Source organism: Pyxicephalus adspersus, chromosome 10 (assembly GCF_032062135.1).
Source record: "Pyxicephalus adspersus chromosome 10, UCB_Pads_2.0, whole genome shotgun sequence".
NCBI lineage: Eukaryota > Metazoa > Chordata > Amphibia > Anura > Pyxicephalidae > Pyxicephalus > Pyxicephalus adspersus.
In genome coordinates this window covers 46,578,750-46,593,895 of record NC_092867.1, presented here as the reverse complement: position 1 = coordinate 46,593,895, position 15,146 = coordinate 46,578,750, and the positions used below count along the sequence as shown (strand labels likewise).

At 37.5% G+C, this 15,146-nt stretch overlaps 1 protein-coding gene across 3 annotated transcripts in view; it reads left to right on the top strand.

The window, feature by feature from the left end:
* Positions 1-15,146, top strand: part of OGDHL (oxoglutarate dehydrogenase L) — a 77,033-nt gene that overhangs the window by 24,373 nt on the left and 37,514 nt on the right. For 2 of the 3 annotated variants that reach the window (XM_072425029.1, XM_072425032.1), the window contains 5 exons: positions 6,498-6,600; positions 10,203-10,318; positions 11,483-11,637; positions 12,841-12,987; positions 14,355-14,445. In XM_072425029.1, coding sequence (XP_072281130.1) covers positions 6,498-6,600; positions 10,203-10,318; positions 11,483-11,637; positions 12,841-12,987; positions 14,355-14,445 — 612 coding nt within the window. Of the gene's footprint in view, positions 1-6,315; positions 6,416-6,497; positions 6,601-10,202; positions 10,319-11,482; positions 11,638-12,840; positions 12,988-14,354; positions 14,446-15,146 lie in introns of those variants that run through there. The other variant, XM_072425031.1, reaches the window with a different exon arrangement.

The following is a 15,146-nucleotide window of genomic DNA, read 5'->3' as shown; positions in this document are numbered from 1 at the left end:
GAATGGTCTTGTTCCATTCAGCTTGCTCATACTTTCTTCTCCTTTAAAAGAACACTCAAAACCCATCTTTTCAAACATGTCTACCCATCTTCTTCTGTCTCTTAAAACCCTCACTACTTCCCACCAGGACTCCCCCCCCCTCTTATTGTGTGATACTTCCCCCACCTCCTAGATTGTAAGTCCTTCTGGGCAGGGTCCTCTTCTCCTCTTGTGTCACTGTCTGTATCTGTCTGTCATTTACAACTCGTATGTACTGTGCTGTGTAATTTGTTAGTGTTATATAAATGCTGTTTGTTATTAATATTAATATTATTATTAATAATATTACTTGTATTTAGCATTGGTAAAAATCTTTATTTTCTTATATTTTCAACTTATAGATCCAAATTGGTTCTACCGGTTTGTTCCCTCTCCAATAACACTATTTTGCTTTTTGGTTAGATGAGCTTTGAACAACGTTATCTATTTTATTGTATTAAATAAAACAAAAGGTATGCTTACATTGAAATAGAACTTCTCGTCTACTTTATACATCTCTGCATAAAGTAGCATACTGCAGTATGAAAGAGGTATAAAGATATTTAAAATAGATTTATTAACAATCACATCCTCATGTAGGAGTTATTGTTTTATGCAGTTTTAAATTTTGTTTTAAGTATTTTAACATCTATTTCATTTGCTGAAATACTTGATAATCCTGCCATGAAGGTCCATGTCCAGACATTTCCTGGTACGGAGTTAGGAATCTTTCCCAGGTGTACTAGAACTTTAGGCAGCTGTGCCAAGACACATTATGTGGGTATCATCCCCTATTGCCACGATCAGGAAGCTTGTCAAGATCAACAAAGTTTGGCCAAAATCTTAAGTACAGGTAGTCCCCGGGTTACATACCAGACAGGGACTGTAGGTTTATTCTTAGGTTGAATTTGTATGTAGGTTGGAACAGGTACATTTAAATTTTTAATAAATGCAATTAGGACAGATGTTTGTCTCAACTTATTGTTAGGCAGCATGGTGTCAGTTACTGTATAAAATTATTGTACGTTAATCATAAATAAAGTAAAAAAAAAAAGTCCTTATGGAGCCTAGACATTCCTTAACTTCTGGAGCAAGCTGTGCTTTGACATGTAAAAAAAAGAACTGCATAGTTTGCCTTAGTCATTAAAGAGTTACAAAAGGCTACAGAAAGAGCTCACCCCCCTAAGGCTGAGTCTACATGGACGGTTTTAAAAACAAGCTTGACTTTAAAACGCTAAAAAACTTTTATACTCCTATGACGCGTTTTACCGCAAATTGTCGCCATTTGCCACCATTTTACATAAGCGTTTATAAAAGTTTTACTTTTAACCCTTTCAGTGAATGAGTACGGGGTACAAAAAATCTCTTACTCATTCTGCTATGCTGACAGCTCCGCCCCCCTAATTGCTCCCACAGCCCTGGAGGAGCTGTGACATGTGTTCTGTATTTGTAGCACATACTACATCTCCTCTAGGGCATACAGTCGTTGGAATCATGGGAATCATCCTGTCATTGGGATAACCTGTAATAAAAAAAAAAAGTTTAGTTACACAAACACACGCACATTTAATAAAATAATTTAACATTAAAGCCTCGTCCTATTTTTTACACATATTTTAACCCTTTCAGGGAATGAGTAAGGGGTTTTATATACCCCTGTACTCATTCCCCAGGGTGGGTTGGTGGAGATATAGGAGTCTCCTTATTAGAGGGGGCTTCCAGATTCCAAAGTCCTGCTAAAAATGCTTATAAAAGCCCCCATTGTTTTCAATAGAAGCTTTCATAAAAAGCTTAAAAACGCTAGTAAAATCCTCCACTGGGAGCTATTCAAGCGGTTTTGGGCATTTTTCCCTGCGTTTTAAATTTTTAAACGTTGCAAGAAACGTTTAAGATAAAGCACATAAACGTGCCTGTATATTAGCCCATTGGAATGCATACACGGGCTTTAAAAGCCTCAAGTTAAACACTGGGGAAACAGTACGTGTAGACTAAGCCTAAGGTCACCCACAACCTCAGCTTTGTTTAGCAAAAGATTTCTTCTGCAAGTCATGCAAACCGCCACTCCCCCTTTAAGCTTCCTTTCTGCACATAGCGAGTGGGGAAGCCCCGCTTGTATCTAGGATGCGTTCGTATGTTGGATGTCCATAACCCGGGGACTACCTATGTATGTATACAGGCAGGGACTGAAAGCGGTTGTAGAAGGTGAACAAAAAGAACATGGTAATTATTTGATACAAAGTGCTTTGACATATTAAATGTCATTGAGTTGGGGTTTACATCTACTTTCAGTATAACCTATTCCCGCTTCCATAAAAAAAAAAAAAAAAAATTACAAATGTGTAAATTGAGAATGCTTCAAATAAAAAACGTAATAAAAATCATTTTATTAGTTTTAAAACTTTGGATAAGATACAGCAACAAAAGCTGTCGGCTATGAAAAGGCACCTGAGGCTGGTTCATAATTGGACAAGAAGACTAGGGAAATTATGTGGTTTCTTGAGGTTACATTTTTTTTGCAACATTTGAATGGTAGGATGAGGATTTGGCATTAGCATTAAAGCATGAATCCACGTCGCCTTGTTTCAGTGTTTCAGAATGGTGGTGGTGTAATAGTGTGGGGGATATTTTCTTTGCCCTTTGAGCATCTTAGTATACCATCTGAGCATTTTTTTTTTATGTAACATCTTATCTTAATATTATTACTAACCATATATTTTCCTTCATGACCACAGTGTATCCATATTCTGATGGCTTCTTCCAGCGAGATGGCATGCTGTGCGACAAAGCTTAAAAATCTCCAGATAGTTTCTTGAAGATTACAGTTTACTGTACTCAAATGGCCTTCACAGTCACCATTTCCAACATTATTCTTCCATTTTGGTGTAACTAATGCAGTCTCCCTAAACCCATGCCTACCTATTTCAAAATTTGGACAGAGCTATGTCCTATACCAAAACTCAAGACTTAGATTCAAAAGATTAAATAAGATTAAGAAAATATTTAAAAGTAAAAATGCCAACAAAAGTTATTTATAATGGGCAAAATGATATACGTAAATTGTATAATAGATTTCACACATTTAGTGGTTGTTTTGTGTTGTACTCCCTGGAAACCTTTATTGAAAAGGCCAGATTATCCTGAACACGGCCATAAGTCTCTGCCTTAGTTCTAATAGCCTAATTTTATTTTGTGTATTGTAGAACGGAGAAGATGTTTGCAATAATGGTCCTGTCTCATTAGTTCCATGATTTTTTTAGGCAGCATTAGCATTTTATTGACTGGCCAAAAAATATTGATATGAACGTTGTAACACTGATCAGTATTTTAGAGCTTTTTTTATTCCCCAAAAAGACAAGAGGGCTTCCTGCACCTTACTCCTTGTTTTCTCTCTTTGGACAACATAGTCCTCAAATGTAATTTGCCGATGTATTGTGAGCTCTTTATATTTTAGTAGTAAATTTAGATTACTATTATTATTATACGCCATCATATTACGCAGCGCTGTACAAAGTCCATAGTCCTGTCACTAACTGTCCCTCAAAGGAGCTCACAATCTAATGTCCCTACCATATTCATATGTCATTAATGTAGTCTAGGGTCAATTTTTAGGGAGAAGCCAATTAACCTCACTGCATGTTTTTGGGATGTGGGAGGAAACCGGAGTACCCAGAGGAAACCCACACAGACACGGGGAGAACCTGCAAACTCCATGCAGATAGTGTCCTGGCTGGGATTCAAACCTAGGACCTAGCGCTGCAAAGGCTGGAGTGCTAACCCCTGAGCCACCGTGCTGTCTGTAGTATCATAGTATCACATGATTAGGCGAATGTGTTCCGGTTCAATAATGTTCTTTGATGTTATTCGAACTCAAACTTAGCATTGAAGTCTCTAGGAGACAAATGAAATAAAGACACAAGACATAATTACAAACTGATATGAAAAGAAACTTTATGTCCCTAGTTAAATGAACCTCACTAAAATATGTGGCATAAAGTTTGTTTGGGATTCTTTCATAGGTGTGTTCATTTTTTTTTTTTTTGCAAGGGAGGGAAAATATTTGGTAGCTGTCTTACTTAATTAGACTTTCAAGATTGCAAAGTGTGTCTCCCCCCCCCCCCCCCCCCCCCCCCCCCCCCCCACACCTTTCCTTTTCCTGGCAGCCCAGGCTAAATATAAGTTCCTTAATAGGGATCTGGTTTAAATATGAAGAGACATCCTGCATGCTTGTACACATCTGCCTCTGCACCAAGGGGAATGAGTACAATGTGTCTCAAATGATCATTGTGGGTAACACCAGTTGTGTGCTAAGAATTAGTTGCAGTTAGTAACTGGGTGACATGTAGTAGATACAGTTAGGTCCATAAATATTTGGATAGAGACAACTTTTTTCTCATTTTGGTTCTGTACATTACCGCAATATACTTTAACTGAAACAACTCAGTTGAACTGTAGACTTTCAGCTTTAATTCAGTGGGTTGAACAAAAAGATTGCATAAAAATGCGAGGAACTAAAGCCTTTTATTAACCCAATCACTTCATTTCAGGGGCTCAAATGTAATTGGACAAATTAACTAACTGAAAATGAAATGTTGATTTCTATTACTTGGATGAAAACCCTTTGCTGGCAATGACAGCCTGTAGTCTTGAACTCATGGACATCAACAGATGCTGGGTTTCCTCCTTTTTAATGCTCTGCCAGGCCTTTAATGCAGCGGCTTTCAGTTGCTGTTTGTTTGTGGGCCTTTCTGTTCGAAGTTTAGTCTTCAACAATTGAAATGCATGCTCAGTTGGGTTCAGATCAGATGACTGACTTGGCCATTCAAGAATATTCCACTTCTTTGCTTTAATAAACTCCTGGGTTGCTTTGGCTGTATGTTTTGAGTCATTGTCCATCTGTATTATGAAATGCCTCCCAATCAATTTGACTGCATTTAGCTGGATTTGAGCAGACAGTATGTCTCTGAACACCTCAGAATTCTTTCGGCTGCTTCTGTCCTGTGTAACATCATGGATAAACACTAGTGTGCCAGTGCCACTGGCAGCCATGCACGCCCAAGCCATCACACCGCCTCCGCCATGTTTTACAGATGATATGGTATGCTTTGGATCATGAGCTGTTCCACACCTTCTCCATACTTTTTTCTTGCCATCATTCTGGTAAAGGTGGATCTTTGTTTCATCTGTCCAAAGAATGTTTTTCCAGAACTGTGCTGGCTTTTTTAGATGTTTTTGAGCAAAGTCCAATCTAGCCTTTCTATTGTTGAGGCTTATGAGTGGCTTGCACCTTGCAGTGCACCCTCTGTATTTACATTCATGCAGTCTTCTCTTTATGGTAGACTTGGATATCTATATGCCTACTTCCTGGAGAGTTGTTCACTTGGTTTGCTGTTTTCTCGAATTGGTTTTTTCTGTTTTTGCAGCTTAAGGATGGCTTGTTTCACCTGCATGGAGAGCTCCTTTGACCGCATGTTGTCTTCACAGCAAAATTTTCCACATACAAGCACCCCCTCAAATCAACTCCAGGCCTTTTATCTGCCTAATTGATAATGACATAACGAATTGCCCACACCAGCTCATGAAATAGCCCTAATTTGTCCATTTACTTTTGAGCCCCTGAAATGAAGTGATTGTGTAAAAAAAGGCTCCAGTTCCCCCCTTTTTTATGCAATCTTTTTGTTCAACCCACTGAATTAAAGCTGAAAATCTGCAGTTCAACTGCATCTAAGTTGTTTCATTTAAAATTAATTGTGGTAATATACTGTACCAAAATTAGAAAAAAGTTGTCTCTGCCCAAATATTTATGGACCTACCTGTATAAATTCAAAGTGAAAAATGTTTAGTTTGTTATAGCACTGTGTATCATTAAAGAGTTTAATTTTTTTTTTGTAAATACACTTTTCTGTAAAAAAATGTGCTTGGTACCTTCTCTCTTACATCTACATGCATTTACTCCAGCCATAGCTGCATGGCATTTTTCATGGTGGGTTTCTTGATCATGGCAAAAATAGACTGTCCATGTTACCTTAAGTCTGAATCAGCAGTCAGTGTGACATGGTGGTAATGTAGGCGAATAAATGAGAGACAGGGGAAAGTTGTTTTACTCCTATAACAGGAAGTGCCGGAACAAGGACTTCCATGGCAGGCAAAAGCATACAAATAAGTTTCCTGAATGCTCACAGTAAGTGAACTAAAAATCAATTTACACCAATGACAACAATTCAGAAAGTTTACAACTATGCTATTTATATGTTTAAATATATTAAAGAACATGATAAGCCAGTGGTTTTGTCCTTGCAGATCAGAGGGCATCATGCTGCAAGCTTAGATCCATTAGGCATTAATCGAGTCTTTTTTAATGGTTCCATGGATGAAGAGCCAGTGGTGCACACAGATATTGGTGAGCATTCTTTTAGCCTTAAAGATGATGTTGTCTTGTGATTTTGTTTCTTTTTTCTGGCTTACCTCTTCAAATCGGATAGATCCGTGGACATCATGTGGCTCAGCTGGACCCACTAGGAATCCTGGATGCTGATTTGGACTCTTTTGTTCCATCGGATCTTATCACTACAATTGACAAACTGGGTGAGAAAGCAAATATTGCCAGACACATAGAGGTCGGGTGCTGGCTTTTGTGGTAGTTTGCATTCACTCCTTACACTGCATAAAGTAAAGAAAAAGATGAATGTCTTGCTTGTGCACCTTCTGATCATCACATCACACCTTAATGTACCATAAATACAGATGTAGCCTTTCACAATAGGATACCAGTATACATTTACCTTTTTGAGTGTCATTTTATCCAAGAATGGTCAATGGCTTTACTATATAACAGTAGTAATACAATATATTATAGAGTGAACATGGCTACATCTGTATAGCTCGTAGTAGCATGCTCTATGTCTATCAAACCTGGTCTTGATCTTTATATACTGTAGTGGCTTTCTGTTGGTTTATGTTTGTACACCCCTTTGCAGTTTGCTTTGACAACTAACAGCATTTTAAAAACTTTTATAAGTGAATGTTATCATATCAGCTGACATCTTGGGGCAGTACTCAGGAATTTTGATAATTATCTTCTTACCTGGTGATAATTATGATAACCAATTACAGTGATCACCCTCAGGGCACTGTATCTTTTATCTCCTCCCGTCAGTGTTAGTTCATCACTAAAGCTGCGTACACACTGCCAATTTTTGTCGTTGGAAAGGATCTTTCACGATCCTTTCCAACGACAAGGGAGTGCACGATGCATGAACGGTGCTGTACATACAGCACCGTTCATGCTCTATGGAGAGGGGAGGGGGAGAGCGACGGAGCGGCACCCTGCTGCGCGCTCTCCCCTTCACTTTCATTACGATCGGCTGTCGTCCATCGTCCGTGGATCCGGCAGGTCGGTCGTCCGGACGATGGACGACACCGACTGTACACACGGCAGATTTTCGCCCGATAATTGGCCGATGCCGATTATCGGGCGATAAAAATCTGATGTGTGTACATAGCTTAAGGCTCCTTTTATACGTGCTATCAAATACAACACAGTTATCCACTCCCAGTCTGACTACTATGTGGTTTTAGTGTCGACCAAAATGTTTGACAACTGCTTTGTTGTCTGGTTAAGGTGAAGTTTTTACTCCAGAAGAAGAAGAGTAGCTTAGTGTTAGATTAGTTGTTAGTTTATATAGGGCTGTGTATATAGTGCTGTTTTTATACTTGGTGTGCTCTTTTGCTACACGTTTTCCCCTTTCCCAAAGGTTTCTATCATAGATTATGCCAAAACAGCAAGTGCTTCCTCATCCTTAATACATTCCTCATATCTTCAATGGATTGTTGTTGGAATTGCTGAAAACATTTTAACATCCTCTGTCTGGGAATAAATGAAAATTGGCCGCCTTTTTTCGTTCAGTACAGCAGATAACAATTGCATTGTCTTACCTATTCTCAACAATTGAGCTTGGGTATTCATATGGTTGCTAATCTTAATTTATATTGGCCAGCCTTGTCTGGTTTTATTTGTATCTATTAGGTATGTCTCGATCAATTTGCCTGGTCACATTTGTGATAGCCTTGGAGTCGGTGCCAGAGATCATACAGTTTTGCTGACTTCAACTCAAGATACACAAATATAGCATCTGACTCCACAGCCATGGTGGCATCTAAGCTTGTACAGTATTTAGTTTTAACTTGATACTAGCCAGGCTTGCCCACTTACCCATAGTAAGAAGCTAAAATCAAATGGTATTTTAATTTCTAGAGGCTGTTTTTATTTGTAATGTTGTCAAATCCTTTACACCATCTTTTCAGACAATCCCATGCAGAGAGTATGCTTGTTTGTGTTTTTTGATGTAGACTTGCATGATAAATTATGTGTTGCCTGGCCCTGCTAAGTGGCCATGTCTGACCTTACCATGGTTACAATATCATGACCTGCCACACTTATGTCAATGTTAATTTTTTTTTTTTTTTGCTTAATTTGATGATTCCTAGCTGTTGAGATTGTCTCTGTATACTGTGAGCATTCGTAGCCTACTGTCTATTATTTCTCAGGGCTATGAACTGTCTCATTCTCCAAAGCCCATGTGAGTGATTGATGGCTGTGTTTTTGAGTATAAGGTATTGCATCTGTCATGAAGAGGTGGATGATCTGCAGCGCCTGAATGGTATCGCGCATAATAAACCTCTGGATTAATGAGCTCCAGCTGCTTATAGCGCTCAGAGAATCTTTGTTGTTTTTCATTTTATTCACTTCATCCTTTTGATTTTCAGAAGCGTTGATATATGGTTTTACTCCTCGCTGTTTAGCTTGGTTAGTCATCCTGTATCTACAGAACATGACATTTATTCCCTTGATTTCGAGCAAACAAAAATAAGTTATTTGTAGCTCATGAATTAACTAGATTTCAGATATATTTGTATCCTAGGTTAAGTCTTTGTTGGCTTAGGTGGTTACTTTGTACTTTTGGCGTTGTATTTCATATTGCAACGTACCATGTCTATTAATTATTGTTAGAAATACACAGTTGTGCTTTCCTAATTCTAACTTTATTTCACCCTGAGGAAAAGTTTTTCCTTTTTTTTTCATTGCTCTTATTTCACCCTGAGGAAAAGTTTTTCCTTTTTTTTTTTTTACATTGCTCCTAAAGTCCACAAGGTTTTTGTTAAGTCATTTTATAGTTTTTTTCTGCACTGTCATATTTGCTTATTATCTTCATTATTTTAAATACAGAATCTGTGAGCTGTGTTGTCCAAGTATTGATCGCTTTGTGCTGGGTTTCAAGAGGATAGTAATTCACAGTGTATTTAAGCTGTCAAATCCAGTCACTTTCCATTAGGCGTTGACCTTACATTTTTTCTTTTTTCCTTTTTTTTTCTACCCTCATGATTTATAACCCCCAAGACCCATAACCAAGAAATTTCCTGTGTCCTTTGATTGCTTTGCTTGGCTGTAACTGCGTTCAAGACAATATTGTTATTCCAGGCATGTATGATTCTGTATTAGTGTCAAAAACATCACTCAGCTAAGTCACAATGAAAGGTTATAGAGAGGCAGATACTATAATATTATCTCAACTCTAATAAATTGTACTTTAAAATTAAACAGGTCATTCATTTTGTCTTGTATATGTATCACTGCCAATAGTTCACTGTTCAAAATTTAATTACATTCTCCTGTCACTGCTATGATATCATAAATGTATTTCATGTTATCCTTTGTGTATGGAATGCAAGTAGGCATGATCACCTGATTTTTAACATTCCCCATACTTTAAATCAATGTACAGGTTGACAATCCAAAATCCGGCCATTGAAAATCCGGATCCTTCAGTTTTCCGGCATGAATTTCAGATCACATGTTCAATACAGGGACTGCAGTACACTGTTTGACCACTAATGTTTTGCTGGCACTGTTCTGCAGAAACAGCTGTTAGGTATAGCTTGCTAAACTAAATACACATTGAGACGTGCCTGCTCCCTGGAACTGTGCCAGATGCGTTGCTGCGAGAGGAAGGTTGGTCTGTGCGTGGAGGTAAGTATAAAAAAAAATCCGAAGGTCCGAAGGTTGCCGGATTTTTGAATGTCAGCCTGTACTAGACTTGCATGTCATGATTTATTTGCTGTTTATAATATTTTAGTTATCAATTTTTTTTGTTCTGTTGGACTTTTTGTATGTTTGTAAAATTTAACAGGTTTCTATGGATTGCATGAGGGAGATTTGGATAAAGTATTTAGACTGCCGACAACCACCTATATCGGAGGTAATGAAACTTCCCTGTCCCTGCAAGAGATCATCAGAAGGCTGGAGGTAAATTAATTCTGTTTCTTAGAGAGAAACTGTCTTATGTCAAAAATATTGGACATATATAAATAAATACCTTTTGTAGAAAACAGTGGTATGTGTCACCTTATAGCAGGGGTCGGCAAAATTTTTGGACTACTAGGCCATTTATGGAGGTCAAGAAGGTACACTAGGCCAGAAGAAACAACCGTGACTGTAAGTGAGCAGCCGCACTCTTCCGCTCATCCGTGGGGTAGTCTCTGTATGTATGCGCGTGCTTGACATCGAAATGCCCCTTGGGATCGACCGCTTAAAAGTGCTGTTGGGGTCATTGCACACTAAACACAGGACTTTGTTGCTGCGTTGAACGAAGAATCATTTGTCAGTCCATTCCGGGTTGAAGACACGACGTTCAAGGTCAACCTTTCAGGGACTAGTAGCTGCGTGTTGCTCTTTAGGCATAGTAATTGGGGTTACTGTGCGGGAACTCGATGATTTTGCGGGAACTGGAATACTGTCCAGACTGGAATACTGGCTAGGCTGTATCTGGCCTAAAGGCCGGAGTTTGCCTACCTCTGCCTTATAGAACTGGTAAAAAATAAGTTGGGCTTTTTGTAACTGCTCAATGTCTGCAAACCCCACTGTTGTACAGAAGAGTGTTATATAATTCCTCTACAACAATGTGAAAGATTGATAGTCATACAGAAAATATTTTCAAATTGTTGCTATAAGTTGTTTTAACATAGGCTTAATTTTCATTAGGTAATGCCACAGTGGAATCTGTTGTGTGCTTTACCCCTGATGTTAGATTCAGTCACTACCTGTGAATTAAAAGCATGGTGTTCTTGTTCCTGTAACAGCAAAAGACACTAAAAAATATGATATGCTGTAGTTTGTATTATCAGTAATATCACCAAAACTGTGACATTTCATCAAACATTCACTGGTGGCATTCAATTACTGCCAATCAAAATGGACCTGGAAGATCCCCACCAGAGTATGTCGGAGGGATTGTTAGACTCATAGATAGAGATAGCTAGATTTATAGAGTTTTATAAATAGTGCCCTTAGTTTTACACTTTTTGGTTTAAAAGTGCATTGTATTTTTGTAAATAGTCATTTTGTTGCAAAGTCATGCTTATTATTTTTTGGATTGTATAAATATACCAAACATTCTCTTGTGCCTTGCAGAATTCATATTGTCAACATATTGGGCTAGAATTCATGTTCATCAATGATGTGGAACAGTGCCAGTGGATTAGACAAAAGTTTGAGACTCCTGGTATTATGAAGTTTACCAATGAAGAAAAACGAACTCTTTTAGCAAGATTAGTGCACTCTACAAGGTATTTGATTAATAACTTTGTTGGTGTTATAATTTTTTCTTTATACCTTGGTTGTCATGAGTACCTCAAGGCAGAGTGACAGTAGTGAGCCTGCATCCTAAGCTTTAGTAGGTATTGCTTGGGAATTGGGGAATATGTGGGATTGTTGTTTTGTTTTTTTCTATAAGTTAGCAGTCCAACAGTGGCAGTGCAGTACGTGGTAATTGAGGTTTGTGTAGAGAGCAAGATAACAGCAAAAAGATACATGGTTATGAATTTTTTGATTGTGGTGGAACAGCAAGTTACAGAAACAGTAAGCAAAATCATGGTCCAGGCTAAAGCCACAGGCAGTGAAAAGTAAGATTAGTGGAACAGAAAACGCAGCATACAGGACTAAGGAAACAGGATCATGTAATAAAGGACCAGGTCATGTTGGGGTTCCTGTGCTCAAAATGAGGCAAGTACAGGTTGTAACCCTATTCCATATCTGAACCAAAAAACTGTAGCTTACCAGTCCTTAGAGGTGGTGGCTGTGTTTTATCTTTTCTCAAGCTAAGAAAATTTTTAGTAGTACAAAAAATCCCTATTGATTTTGCCAGAAATGCAATGTCCTTGTCACTTGGAGGCTGAAAATAAAGCACAATCATTTTTATCTTTCATTTGTAAACTTCTAGTTCAGTCACCCATCTACCATGTCCTACAGATGAACGGAGGCAGACAAGTGCAAGTGCAGCTTATGTGACAACCTTGGTTCCCTCCATTCATACAATGAAGAATCAAAGGGATAGCAAGTGTGCTATTTACAGGGTGACAAAAGTGTAAAAAAAAAAAAAAAAGAAAATAAATCTAGCCGCTACACCTAAAAGCTGTTCTGCAATATATTACATTTTATTTTTTGCATTTCAATGTGCTTTTATTGGTGAGGGGCAGGTGTGTGAATCAATAATCCACTTAGTTGCTGCCTCAAAAGGTCTACTGCTTAGTTTACAGGTTCAGCAGCATGCTCACTTAAAAACCTGGAATCAGTCAAGGCAGCATCATGATAGTTGTGTTGTAATCCCTGGCCCTATCATCTATCAGTCTTCAGTAGTCTTAATATGCTTTTTCTGCCAATTTAGCAAATACGTATGGTATAATTTATATATTTTTCAGACACCATTGCCTTTAGCCAATTACTGTGATCAAGCCCATATTTTATCTTTATTTATTATGTTTATTTTGAAGGTTTGAGGATTTTCTAGCTCGCAAATGGTCTTCAGAGAAGAGATTTGGTCTGGAAGGCTGTGAAGTCATGATACCTGCTTTAAAAATGCTCATTGATAAATCCAGTGTGATGGGAGTGGAATATGTCATCCTGGGAATGCCCCATAGGTATGGTTATATATGCTTTTGTCTTTCTCAAGATGGAAAACAGTTAAACAGGCATTGCAAGTTTCTGAAACTATATGCAGTCATTCTTAATTGAACTAGAAAAACATGTAATTTTTCTTATTTTATTTATAAGATTTATTGCTTACAGCAGGGTGTTTAGGCATGTAGATCTACTGTGTTTCAAATTTGTGGTGGGTATCTGTGAATGTTAACCAATCTGGCAGACTGAGAACATAATTTTAACCTTTGGCAATCAATTTTGGTCTAGCATTCCAAGCTTTTGGGCTGGTATCTCCATTCCAAGAGGGTAATAAGTGTGCAAGATTCTTCCCATGTTAATACCAGCCAGTGTACATTTAAGCAATGAGATAGTTGAATCGGGGACCCTATTTTTAAACACCAGCCTAAATGCACAGAGCTCTTCACACCTCTGGAGCTTTGCGCTATGTTTACTGGTAAATATATGTAGCAATTATAGCTCATGGTGGAAACTTCACAGTCCATTTACTGTGATGTATCTCTGTTGAGGTTTAGTCATTCTGGATATAGAGTAATTTAGCCATTGTAGTTTTAACTCTTGGTGCAGAGTTTTCTGCAGAGGAGGACTGACATGGGTTTTTATATTTATTGGTGACTGAATATTTTTTTAATATATTACTTATTATATACTTATTATATTTTATATTTGTATAATATTTTTTTTTTCGGAAATAAAAAAAAAAAAAACTTACTGTGGGGGGGTAAGTTCTCTAGAGAAGCAGTTTACATTATCAGTGTTGTAGTGTTTCCGAACAGGACCTCCATTTATCCGAATCACTTATTTGATATAAACTTGATATTACATTTTATGGCTGATGTCTGCCTCAACTTTTCCAATACTGGAGACACCAGCCCACATCTTGTTATTCTGGGCCCTTTGAATTGAGGTATCTTCTTTAGGTAAATGAGAAAAAAATTACAAATACTATAAGTGCAGAAGTCAGACTGAAAGATTAAACCCTTCCAGATGTGAAATTGGGAAAAGCATTGATATATAGTTTTGTTAATAGTGAAGCAATAATGGGAAGCTATGAACATTCAGGTATTAAAACTATACTTTTTTTTTTTAGATATGTTCTTGTCTGTGGCCATCTTTCAGGAGATTGTCCTTCACTGTACAGTGTTTGTCAGCAGGGCAGGAAATAAGCAGGAATTATTTGAGACAAACTCCCTTCCTTATAATACATTAAAATGAGTAGTTTAAAAAAAGAAAAATGTTCAGTAGAACATTTTACCATTAGAATTTCTTTATATGCCTTTTCATAGGTAGTAGATGAGTATAAAGTGGTCTGTAATGCATTGCACATTTTTTGTGTGTTCATTTACAGGGGAAGATTAAATGTCTTAGCAAATGTGATCCGTAAAGATTTGGAGCAAATCTTTTGTCAGTTTGACCCTAAACTGGAGGCTTCAGATGAGGTAATGGTCTTCTTCATGTCAGAAGAAATACAAATATATTGCATCCGAATAAAACCCTTTACTTTCTTTCAAAATGTCAGCACATAATTTAGCATTTTAGGGGATGTCATTATCTAACAAATGTAGTTACAAAACTGTAAAAATGATAGAAGTATATCTGTGTTTGCTAATTTATTACTCTTCATTTCACTGCAATCTATGTTTGTTTTCTTTCATTAAACACTAGCATGTCCTATTTTTACCTTACTTTAACTAGCATGTTCGATTTCCTGTGTGATACTAAACAAAGCTAATAAAATTATCAAGTTATAAAAAAGCAGACACACAAGATAGTATTCCCATGGATGAAACATGTTGATGCTTATATGACTTTAGTATTAAACAAGATCCTAAAATAACTAGGACACTACCCTTATTTTTAGGTTACGTGACCACTGGCTCTCTGGTGGACTGCTAAGGAAGTCTATTATATTCCATACAAATTTACCATGGAATATTAAATGAAACCTGTCATAGAAAAAAATAACACTGCCATTCATTACTTCTCCTTTTGAAAATATTAAGGGTCAAACTTTGTGCCATCACTGTTTGCTGCCTTATTCCCTTATACTTTTTCTGGGTCCAATCCTCCTCATGCTGTTTGCAGCCACTGACACCAGCTCTTTTCTTGGTATCTTAAAAAAGCAGAGGATAAACATGGA